The 12,190-nt window shown below is 46.3% G+C and overlaps 1 protein-coding gene across 2 annotated transcripts in view; it reads right to left on the minus strand.

Annotated features, from left to right (window-relative positions):
- Positions 1 to 1,852: 1,852 nt before the first annotated feature.
- The window catches only part of PPP1R16B (protein phosphatase 1 regulatory subunit 16B), a 54,726-nt gene continuing 44,388 nt past the window's right edge, over positions 1,853 to 12,190 (minus strand). For both annotated transcript variants that reach the window (XM_057414344.1, XM_057414343.1), the window contains exons 4-11: positions 10,305 to 10,450; positions 8,858 to 8,961; positions 8,415 to 8,539; positions 6,341 to 6,466; positions 5,910 to 5,985; positions 4,757 to 4,886; positions 3,852 to 4,020; positions 1,853 to 3,237 (exon numbers count right to left, since the gene is read on the minus strand). In XM_057414344.1, coding sequence (XP_057270327.1) covers positions 2,716 to 3,237; positions 3,852 to 4,020; positions 4,757 to 4,886; positions 5,910 to 5,985; positions 6,341 to 6,466; positions 8,415 to 8,539; positions 8,858 to 8,961; positions 10,305 to 10,450 — 1,398 coding nt within the window. In that variant the 3' untranslated portion in view covers positions 1,853 to 2,715. The remainder of the gene's footprint in view (positions 3,238 to 3,851; positions 4,021 to 4,756; positions 4,887 to 5,909; positions 5,986 to 6,340; positions 6,467 to 8,414; positions 8,540 to 8,857; positions 8,962 to 10,304; positions 10,451 to 12,190) is intronic.

The raw sequence follows: 12,190 nt of genomic DNA on the forward strand, positions 1-12,190 counted from the left end.
AATGCTAATGAATGAAACAGCCAAGTGCCTTGTGCTATGTACCTCAGAGCTTTCCACTGGGTCAGCCTTTAAAACACTGAGATATTAAAAAACCACTACTGTTGTAACACGGCTAAATTTCATAATAAAAAGCCCTGTTCCCAGAGGTAGGCTCCTACAATGCACATATGAGAGTATCTGTGTGCTTGTTATTCCCGCAAAAGCCTGTTTGTCTCTACAAAATAGTTCACCAAAATCCGGTTAAATATCCACTTCACAGAATTGCTCATCCCATACCTACAACCAACAACTCTGCACGTGGCACGAACTGCCAGCTCCTTCCCTGAGCATATCTGCCAGTGCCCTACAGGCAGCGGCTGCTACATCCCAAGCGTCACCAACACATAAGCATGAATCCATACTAGGTCACTCTTCAACTGCCTTCCAAGTCCCAGTCTGATGCAACTTCAACCCAAAGCCAGTGGCAAATAGGTGGCATGGCTGTGAAACATACCCTGGAAGAGTTATTGATTACTGACTCTCATCTGAATAAGAATTGATCATCAAAGAATTGATGACATTTGATCAGACACCACTGGACTTCAGTGAGCCCATTAGCTCACAGTGACAGAGCCAAAAGAGCTGTATTACAGCCAATTTTACAATTACAATACAATGTCCAATTAGGGGGATGTTTTCTAATCTAGAACCTGTAATATCTTTCTCCTGATAGAAAATTAATTGTTGGTTTGCTCAAGATCACAGCTGGAATAATTTAGGGGTCAAAAGAGTAAATTGTCAGCCTGGTAATAAACTCACAGGTCCAAAAGAGTTTCCTGCACCTCTGCAGCTTCCAGGAGCTGAGAATGAGAAGCCCAGAGCCTTGTATCATCATATATCCAGCCCCACTGATGGGCTCTGTTTGCTGGGGTAGCCCTTGACAGTCACTGGCAGCTTAAGTCATCTTTGTATAGTCTAGAAAAAAGGCAAGGCTGTGAGGATTCCCACGTGTGAAGTGTAGTATCGATGTCTAATAGCTGCCAGCTAGAAGGAAGATGGGTGGAAGCTGCATTCACAGTTGCCTGGCTGAAGCACAACTATGTGAGCTGGATGTAATCCACTGACGATTTACAGAGACCCAAACAGGCATCTGTTTTCAGAGCTTGAAATTTGAACTGCTCAAGAAAACATATGCAGGCAAGCAGTTATGTGTGCAACAGCCCCTCTGTGCAGAAAAAGGGTTGCAGATTTCAGTCAATTCTGTCGATACAACTTGTTAACCGTGGCCAGTCCCTCAGAGCTGTGCTCCCCAGGGCACTCTCTTCGCACCTCCCCAGGTATGTAAAGACTTAACTGAGCCGGTGCCAGCGCCCCAGCTCATACCATGCTGGTGTCCCTCAGGCAGCCTGTCACAGCTCACATGAACCAAACTAAATCACTGGTGTTGGCAGGCCAACTGCTCAACAGCAGAAACCTTGCTAAGTATTGCATGGTGCTAGGCAACTCCCTTATGCAGAGGCATTTAAGTCTTCTTCTGACAGCTATTAACCACTACTGATGACTTCAGAATGGGAGCTGGAAAACAGACCAAAAGAAACAAACCTCGTGCCCTGCTGCAGCGTTCAACTACCAAAGCAATGCTTTAACAGTTATTTATCAGCCAAAGGCTGCAGGTTAACGAAAGTGCTGTAACCCTAGGGAGATCAGAAATGCTCTCATGGTCCTTCTGGATTAGTGTCACAAACCGTTCCTCCTCATCCCTCCCAAGCCCTGTGGTTCTGGAAACCCAGAAGAAATCAGAACACAAAGCGTACTGCCCCTAGTATCTGTGCTGAGCAGAGAGTAAACAAACAGAATCAACAGGAATGTGGGATCACCAAAAGTCTTTTCAGTTTTAAACAAATTAAGAGTCTAAATAGTACAAATAAGCTTAAATTGCTTATCCCAATATAGACCTTTGTCAGTATTTTATTGCAGTAAAATTCTATTGCCAGGGCCCTGTATTGCAATATCAGTTTCAAAGCCTGTGGAGTGAAGCCTGTTCAGGAAGAGTTCTGCTTCAAACCTGATGGCAGTCTGCAGTGATGACCGTACTGCAGTGATGAGCAGAACGGGACCCAGCCAGTGCACAGTTTTTGTTGGTGAGCTGTCACTGCAAGGAGATAGCACCTTGCAAACTTCCTAAAGCAAGTGCAGCACCGGTGCTTGCTCATTGCTCAGGCTGTAAGTGCTGGATCCAGCTGTATGGAACACAGCTCTGTCCTTTCCTGCAAACCCATGCTGGGGTTGATCTCTCCTCCAGGATATATGCATCACCCAGAAGTGAACACTCAGGTCTGAACTGTCACCTTCCTTGGTGATTAACAGCAAGAGGCTCCGATGCAAAGATTTTCATTCAGATCCTTTCTTTGTTCCAAGGCATCTCATGACTTCCCAAGGACAGGGAGGCAGAGCACCATATCTTCTTCCCTAGGGAGGAAGAGTAGGGCAACTCTTTTTACATCATATCAGTGTGCATCCCTTCCTCTCCTAAGAGCCTTGCACCACCTGCATTACTCATTCTACTGCAATGAAAGTAATTGGCAGGGTAAAGTACAATTTGAGATGAACGTGCTCGCCACAGGCAGGATGTCCATAACCAAATTCTCCCTTTGGAATGCAAACAACCTGGCCTCTGTGATAGATCCAACCAGCCTACCCATGCCCTGTTTCCTCTGGGGTGAGAAGCAGATGAGACTAGGAAATCCTGCAGCACCCATGCACCTTCTCTTCCATTTCCTCCATGGGAGCTTTGAATTTCAAGAGGGGTGGATCACCACTGGACACTGTGTAATACACTGAGGTCCCATTGGAGCTGTAGGGAGAAGTCCTGGGTTCGATTAGGTGCGACTTGGCCTCACCCACATTCTCGGCAACACCTCCCATGCCGCTGCCAAAGTGGGTGCTGAGGAAAGGGTGGTTGAGGAGTTTGGCTGCAGCCCGCTGCCGCTTCAGTTCAGAGAGCGTCTGATGGTTGTGCTCCTTGTAGACACCCCAGAACTGCTCCGTGTCAGGGAGCCCGGGGTTGCTGTAGGGCAGCATGTGGCCTGGATTGCTCTCAGGGTCAGCATGCATGCTCCAAACGTCCCCATTGGAAAAGGTGTACTGGTAAGTGCTGGCAGATGCCATGAGTCCGTTCTGGAGGGGGATTTCAGAGTCACACTGGGTACTTTTGTTTGCTAGCTCCGGAAGGAGGGAAGAGTTCTCCAGCAGTGAATTCTGTAACAAGAAGACATGAAAGAAGAGCATCTTCTCCCATCCCCCCTAGCACAGTTAATCCTTGTGACAACTTCCTAAACCTGCTCACACTCAGCCTTTCCACCAGACAGGTACTGCAGCACAGACACTGAATTCACCCACTTAACAGGACCCTGTAACGCTGTGAGCCCCAGCCAGGAGCTGCTTCCCCACTAGGAACATGGAACATTAACTCAGAAGGACTCACTTTGGAAAAACCCAAATATAGTTAAATAAGCATATTAATTAACATGACAATAACCAAATTAAATGAATAACTGCAGAACAAGGTTACAGTTCTTTTGTGATTACCAGTTTGTTACCTATAAAGAGAAATGCACACGGCATTTTTCCTGAACTTCCAGGTTCCCTAGGGCCTTATCTCAAAACCAGACAGCTGTAAATCCAGCACCATCTTTCCACTTTTAATGGGCTGTGCCAGTTCATCCCAAATGAGGATTTGGTCTTCAGCTTACATCTGATGGATGAGATTTACAGATTTTTCAGCCACCTCCAATCCCAGGGCACTCACTGCTACTGAACCTGTGCTCCCTGCCCTCCTTGGTGACTCCCAGAATAGAGAAGAGATTCCTTACAGGGTCTGTATTCTCCTGGTCAGGCCGAATCTCCCCAATTTCTCCAATTAGGCTCGAGTTTCTTCCTTCTTCTGCTGCCCCCAGTTGCTGCCAGACAATGGCCTCTTTCTCACATTCCTTCCTGTAAAGGTTTGTTCGGTCCGAAAGGCTGGCCCTCCTCACCACCTTCCTGTGGGACAGGGGAGAGGGGCATCGAAGCCGTGAGCAGGACATGACAGTTCCTCTTACCCCATAGATCTTCTCACCACCTCCTCATGCTTTACAGCCTCTTCCACTGCAGTGGAATGTGAAGTTAGCTTCCTGGCACCCACGCAAAGCAAAGGCACTGGTGTGGATATTAAAAGTGGGAGGAATTTTAAGGAGCTTTAAAGTAGTAATTGCAAATTTGTGTTTGATCTGAGACAGCTCACCCAATGATCTACTCTGCAACCAGTGGAGGAAATGTAGAGGGAAACAGGCCACGAGTTCTTTAGAGAGCTTGTGGTCTGCAGGACTGCTTTGGTGTCTAGTAAACATCTTCTAAAAACCTGTATCTGAGCACAGATCTTGGCCACGAGACATATTATTGAGAAGCTCAAGTTAATCCATGTGAAGCACTGATTCTCCTACACCAGTATCAGTAGTTTAACAGGGTAAATTCTCACCACTTGCTCCTCTGCTTGGAGCAGTTCTTAAACCACGACAGTGCAAAGCCATTTTCCCCCAAGAAATAACACCTCTTTCTAGTGAAAGAACCCCCCCTCAAAGGAGCTCTGCCCTCAGCAACCAAAGTCAGCTTCTGCCTTTCAGAGTTCATTCAGGAAGGACAGACAAGTTTTTCTCTCACCGACCCCAGGGTGTTCTGGAGTCACATCTGGGTGGCCAAGCTGCTGCCCTCGGTACCCTGTGGGATACAACACACTTACCCCCGGCTGCCAGTGCTGGATGTCCTTCGACTCAGGGAGGATTTATGCCTCATCTGAGACTTCATGATCACATCATGTTTGTGTTTCAGCTCCAGAAGTAATACTTTGAATTCCTCCTCTTCACACAGATCTATGGCACACACAAACCAAGTTGTTAATCAGACAGTTCAAATGTGGTACCATTAACACTGGTCTGCCTTTCTAGTATATACAACTACAAATGCTAGAAGGAAGAGAAGGGAAATTTAAGCAGAATATGCTTAAGCACATTATTTTCTAAACAAATTAGGCAAGACAGAATGGCTTGGACACCTTAACAGGAGCAGAAAACAAGAGCTGCTGATTGTGACAGGGGCTCAGCTTTGCAATGATCCAGCTATTCAGCTGGATCATTTGTCCCATTCCTACAGGATGTTGTGCCTTTACCCATGAAACATGTGAGTTCACCACTGTACCAATGCTTCAGGATGGGAGTACAAGAAATTTCTGTAATTAACAGAGTGCAGTTCCCCTGAATACAGCACTTTTTTACTTAAGCCTCCAAAACAACAACAAAAAAAAAAACCTAAACCAGAGCAGGACAGAAGACAAGGACTTCCAACCTTCCAAATGAGATACACAGATTTTTCAATAAAGACTCAAAAAGCAAAACTAGCACAAGGTCACAATACACAAGGCCAGATGCTAGCATTTGTACTTCCAATCTGTTCCAACACCTGTGTGTGCTTTCCCCTTCCTCTCCAACCCCTCAGAGCTTAGCACACTTCACTGCACCAAGGCAAAGTTAGACACCCAAGTATTAGGGCTGCACTCAACAGCTGCTCAGATCAAAGACTGCAATGGAAGAGCAGGTACCTGTACCTAGCACAGGTACAGAGGGATAACATGAGTGGAAACACATGGGAGAAAGACTTGGTGCTTGAGAAATGCATTCTCTTTTGGGTTTATGAGCAGAAAGAAGCATTTTCAGAAGGACCAGAGTAGGTGCCTTAAAACTTCGGTCCCACTTAAATAACAGCAACTTTGATTCTAAAGACACCTGGAAAATTACATTCATGCTTCTGAAAGCACCATGTGAAGACTCCAGCATGCTCAGGGGGAAAAGGGCTTTTTTGTCTTTTTTGCCTTTTTTTTTTAAGCTTAATAAACTCACCTATTGGCATCTCATCCAAAGATGTCCTGGCACTCAAACTGGCCCCATGGGACACAAGCAACTCAGCCATCTGCATCTAAAGGAAGGAAAAGAAAGCCAAGCTGATAGAGGTATTTTAGGCAATCACTTTCTTTCTCAAAGCTGAAAAGTTGGAATAAGATAAAAAGCAATGGCCTGCATGCTCAGCTCGCCTCACATTATTCTGGCACATGTATGGACATACTTCCCCACATGTATGGCCACTGCATGGACATACTTCCCCTGAACTTTCTCAGCAGCAGGTTCTTTTCGGCACCCCAAGGACCTCATCTGATGCTGTCCAGAGAGTGCAGCCCTAGTACAGGTTTCTTCTCCGTGCAGAGTACTTTATAGCTTGCCCAGGCAAAAAGAAACATTACCCTTATACATGACACTTGCCACAAAATCATTACCTGTCCCCAGAAAGCAGCAGCATGAAGAGGTTCCCAGCCGTCCCAGTCCTTAATATCCAAGCTTGCCCCCTGGTCAAGGAGGACTTCAGCTGCATGCAGATAACCATTGGCTGCAGCTATATGCAGCTAGGAGATAAGGAACAGAGCATGAACCACCTGCAAGGACCACGAATGGTTTTATACACCAAGTTTCAGTGGAATTTCTTGGATAACGTCTGTGTCTAGATCTGGACAGGCAGCACATTCCACATTTGGCAGATGCCATCAGATCAAAAGCAGGTTGTTCCTGTTACTAAAACTCAGTATTACCTGCATTAAACATGGACTTTTAAATGCTGCCCAATTTGTAAGGAAACAGCACCATTAAAATGCAAGCCTGCAATGGGGAACATCACCCACTGTAAACTGCATTTCTCATGGCAGAGGAACGTCTCCTCTGCCCCATTTAAGTTCCATAGATGTCATTTTTTTTATCACATTTTCAGCCTGCTTTGGTCCCGATTCTCTCTGTGCAATTGCGCTTCCACTCACACTATAATTATTTTCACCATTTCAAAACCAAATCCATTTTAATCCTTGGCTACTTTTACTTAATGAAATACGATTTTTCAGATATTGGCTTCCAGCTACAACCACCACTTTGGAGACACCAATAACAGACTCCTTTAGTCCCCCACAACACTTCATGTCTCTGATGGTTTTCATAACTGTGGTCTGCTGTTGCATCTCTGAGCAAAATACTAACCTAAGCCTTAATCTGAACTCCAGTCAGCACCCATCCTGCTTCAGCCATGCTGAAGAGGAGAACGAAAGCTTCTTCTCAAGAATTCCCCTGTGGATCCCACCACCCAAAGCTGAACCCTTGAGTGGAGATGAACTGTGATGCTTACTGTAATTCAATTAATTTCTACATAAATTCTATAGCACTGGGTCATACCCTCTAGAGGCCACATGAATTAACAAGGAATCATTTGGGGGTGATATTAAAAGGGAGGCCAAGAGGTCTGCTTAAATTTATGTATATAATCCTTGTTAAAGGGGAAAGCATGCTAAAAAATACGCTGGGAAAAAAGCTTCAGTCATCCAAGTTTATCTTGGAATGAGCCTGTGCTCCCCTTACACTTCTGGTATATGCTACAGGTGACAATTTCGATTAAGAAACCTGAATACACTGCCATAGTCTGACCATCAAGCAGATGTTCACATGTGGTCTGTGTATCAGTTATGTCTGCACCCAAGTATCAAATGACGAAGGCTGCATGCAAGTCCGAACACATACGGTAGCACTACTGAACTTTCCCTGGGTTGGGACTTCCATAAGCAAGGATTTAAGAGACACTTTTTCAGCTGAAAAAGGAGGGAACAGGACTAGGATTGTTCAGATTCTTGGTCCCTGGATGACAGCATCCAGTCAAATCAGATGCCAGCTTGCTTTCTGCGGTACGTTTGTCCTGGTCACTCTCCTTGCCCAGGGACAGGTGCCATCCTATATGAATAAACATCGCAGTCCACCAACTGTGCATGAGGCAGATGCTGTGCAAAGCAGAAAGAAGAGGCAGAAAGTCTTCAGATTGCCCAACACCAGATCCTGCTCTCACGAAAACCAGAGGGCTCACGTCTGCTCCACAGGAGTCAGATCAGACTACACGACTAGTGAGAAGCAAGAGGTCACCGGAACATCTTTCAGTCCTATCTCCCCACGGGTTAAGTACGAGTGCTGCAGTCTGCAACTCCTCACTGTGGGATTTCTTGCACCTTTTTTTCGAAGCTGCTGCTATCGGCCACTGTCAGACAGGACCCTTGCTGTGGGACCTGAGCTGCTGCACAACTGGCAGAGCTCACATAGACAAGGGATTTGCTTCAAGAAGCGCAGGGTTAGACACTAGGTTATGCCAGCTGTACTCATGGACAGCTATGTGACAATAAACTAAAGCATGGAACAAGATCCAAACAGCTTCCTCACTCCTCCCAGTGACCTGCACATGTTGATTTTGTGTAGCTCCTGCCACAGGGCAGGTTTCGTAGCCTCCAGGCTGAAGGAAGGCAAAAGTGAAGCCGCCAGAGTTTTACTCACCAGTGTGGCACCTTGGGCATCAGTCCTGTTCAGGTCCTGTCCCGTCGCAAGTATGTCATGAATGTCACAGATCATGACCTGCTCCGGAGCAGCCCGCATCTCATTGATTCTTTCCTGTGTAATCCCTGTTAAAATTCCAGTTAGAGAGAGGAGAGTTGGAAAGGCCTGTCCCTCTACTGCTTAAGAAGAATTAGATTTATGATTCCTGGTTGATGTGACCTCACATCGTTTTCAGAGGCTTTGTAGGTGAGGGGACTGTCCACTGTCCTTCACCCTCATCATTATTTAGGAATCAGAGAAACGAGATGGAGTCAGGCTTAAGAAATTGTGCCAGGCAGCAGCATCCTGCTTTTCTCTAGAGGCAAATCATGAGCTGAGAAACAAGGTAATTTTTAGTACTTCATTGACCCATTTTTGTATTTACATGAACTCAGTCTCCTTACCTTGGTAGGCCATGCAAGTCTCAATGACATCCAGAGTTGGCTCATCTTCACAGAGGTCGTACGGCATATTGCCATCAGCATTCACTGCCAGCAAGTCTGCTCCACTGCAAGGACAGAACTGAGTTACACAAGAAAGGACCTCAGACATCCTAGAGCAGACAATGCCAAACACTGGGATAAATGCTTAGGAAAAACTAACTGGGGTTTAATAGTTGCCCAAATGCCACCAAGGACAACTTTGGTTGTAGCAAAACAAATTAAATCTCCCCCATTCCTCAAAAGGCCCAGGGAAGACTGTTTCTGAGCTTGGGATCATGACATTAGGCTACCAGAGCCTGAATTTGATGGCAACTACTCAATACAGGGCAGCCTACAACAATTAAGTCCATAAGCTCTAGTTCCTCACCTGTCAGCCACCCCCGTGACACTCCCTTATCTTCATTCAAGACTCAGGAATGCACTGTGTTGTTCCACATTTATTTCCTCTGGTTTTATGCCCCCCATTCAAAAATTGTCTAACCCAAGTAGGAACATCCTCCAAGGGATGACTGTTGGCATCCTCTGCTCCACTTCCATCATTATACTGCCAAAGAAGGGGCAAATTGTCAATGCCAGTGTCCCTAATGACAGCATCACAGGGAAAAGTCTCCCTTTGCAAGGGAGGAGCAGCAGGCACTGCTGTGCAAGGCAGTGGGTTAACACTCTGCTCTCTACACCACCACTCCAGGAAATGGGGGAGAGGGCTCCATTACAGAGCCAGGACTACCTGCTCCGGGCAGGAGTCACAGCAGGTGCCCATTAAATGCTGGGCATGGTACAGCTCAAAGCACATCTGGTTTCTTCCTCTTTACTGGCAGGCCTAGAAGAGGTTTGAGGCTTTGGTCAAGTCAAGTGGAAGGTCCAATGCAAAAACCTCATGTCCACACCCTGGGAAACAAGCATTACAAGAAGCTAACAGGTTACTAATGAAGAGCCAGTAAGACAGGTCACAAAGTTCACTCAAGATTTTGAGCTACGCAAACATGCTGCTCTCCTACCTCAGTGTCTCTCTGACTACAGCTGGAAGACCTGAAGTCGTGTTTAAGAGCTTGAGGGTGCATTCTGCTGCCTGCTCCTATTTCTACCTATCCAGCATGGTTCAACAAGCAGAAACACAGGCACAGCAGAATACAGGTCAACTGTGGCAAATTTTGGCCCAGTCTCCAGAAGCTTCATGAAACAAAGTCAAGTCACCTAGGGTTTTACTGTGTGTCCTCAACCTTTCTGCTCTTCCTCCTCCACCCTCTTTTCCCCCAAGCAGGAAGGAGTCCAATGAATAGCTTGAAAGCACGGAATAATCACCACTGCTGCAATCTGGCAAGGCACTAAGCAGTCTCGGTTTCCATCCACAGAAGCTGTGGGTAGAATCAGATCTGTAGAAAGGGACAGACACAGAAAAGCCACCTACTGCTGGATGAGGATCTTCACCAAGTTGATATGACCACATGTAGCTGCTGCATGCAATGGAGTCCACAGCTCGTTGTCCTTCGCATTGACATTGGCCCCGTGGCTTAGGAGAAGCTTGACTATCTCTTCATAGTTATCTATGCAGCACTGGTGAGGAAGAGGTACAGACAGATAGGGTTTTTTAAACCTCGGGAAGATAAGGGCGCACACCTGCTCACTTATACCAGGGCACCCAGACATGGCAACCTGCAGTGCTTGGCAACAAGCATCTCCAACAGTTAAACACCAAATCGAGCACAAGTGGTGAGAAAGGTACCATGCAGAGCACCTATGCTGAGCACACTGAAGGTCACTGGTGTTTTACAGGGCCTTCTGGTTTGGGGACAGAACCAATAAATGTGTGCAAATGTGCACACAGCTTCTGTTTCGGCTAGGTCTTCCATATTCAGGAGCAAACATAGCAGAAATTCACCATAACCAGTATAACCACATACCAAGGGATGAACTGACAAGCTGACATTCCCTTTTCTTAGGGAAAATTCCACACACTGGCATGTGATGAGTAAATATCTTCTCAGCAGCTCACACTACCTACCATGGTTATCTCAAGAGATGTCAGTTGGATTCTCAGATTATGAGGTACTTCAAAGGGCAACTTTTATTTCCTGAAATAAATCAGCATCCTTGATGCATCTACACCACAGTCCCAGGGGCAGCCAGCAAAGAGGAGCTCAGTCGCTCTCCTTCAGGGAAGATGGAATCTGCTTTCTGATCCATCTTGCGCTCACTTCTTGACATGAAGTGAGTATGCTAAAGACACTAAAATAAGATTAACTCTTCTGCAAGGAGCCTGTTTGTGGCCTACACATTACTGCAGACCCCCACAGCAGACTCACAGCTCAGCACTGCAGGATGGGCTTGTCCTGGGGCTGAATTACAATCCACAACAAGCATTTTTGTAGCTGAGTGTCAAGGACCCTTTATGTATTTCTATTTCTTAGAATATGCATTTCTATTTGGATATGGAGGTGAGGTTAAAATCATGCCTGTTACACAGCCAAGTTACCACAGGAGTATAACTGCATCTTTCAGTGGAAGCAACTGCTTATGGGCAATAATGTTCACTTAGGAGCTTCCCTCTCTTCAGCGATTCAGTTAATTCTTGTGGATGCAAAATCCCCACCTCAGCTCCCAAATGCACCTTTACAATAACTTAATGTTCAGTGGGCAAGGTGTGATTCTCCATGGATTCAGTACCTAGAGGGGAAAGTGATGAGGCTGTCAGCATTTCTCCATATGCAGAACAACATCTCTTAGGAGAGGTGGTGCTGGTGGTGGGGAACTTTTATTCTTCCAGAAGCCAGTTTGCATTTTTAAGCAAACATCCATCCAGCTTTGAAGAGAGCAAGTGACTTGCAGAAGAATTCAAAACCCAGAGTTCACAGGAGCATTTACAGAAGGGACAAATGGCAAGAAACCCGTGAGTCCCTGTCCTGCACTCAGAGCAAGTGTGACAGCTGCGCTTCTATTTCCAATGGCAGTGGAGGTGGCTGTTCTGGGCACAGCAAGTCCCATGGGCCTTCTGCAGCTACTGAGAATGAGGACACATGAGGAGGGGTGGGGATGGGGGCCTTAAGAAGACCAGAACAACCCTTATGGGATCAGTGGAGAGCCCTGAGGAAGGACAGACACACACCACTACAGCAAGTCTGTATTTTACTGCTGATACACAGACTTTGGGGAGTCCCTGAGCCTACAGAGGTCATCAGCCAGCTCTCCAAGCACCCTGGGCATCACTTATTTAAACCAGTTTCAAAACTCATCAGTTGCCAAAGTCTCTAAATGTGAGCCAATCTGCTTTGAGAGTTTATAACCCAGCCCTGCAAG

Source organism: Pezoporus wallicus, unplaced genomic scaffold (assembly GCF_028554395.1).
Source record: "Pezoporus wallicus isolate ANWC-B61680 ecotype Strahan unplaced genomic scaffold, APGP_CSIRO_Pwel_v1 contig_6631, whole genome shotgun sequence".
In the NCBI taxonomy this organism is placed as follows: domain Eukaryota; kingdom Metazoa; phylum Chordata; class Aves; order Psittaciformes; family Psittacidae; genus Pezoporus; species Pezoporus wallicus.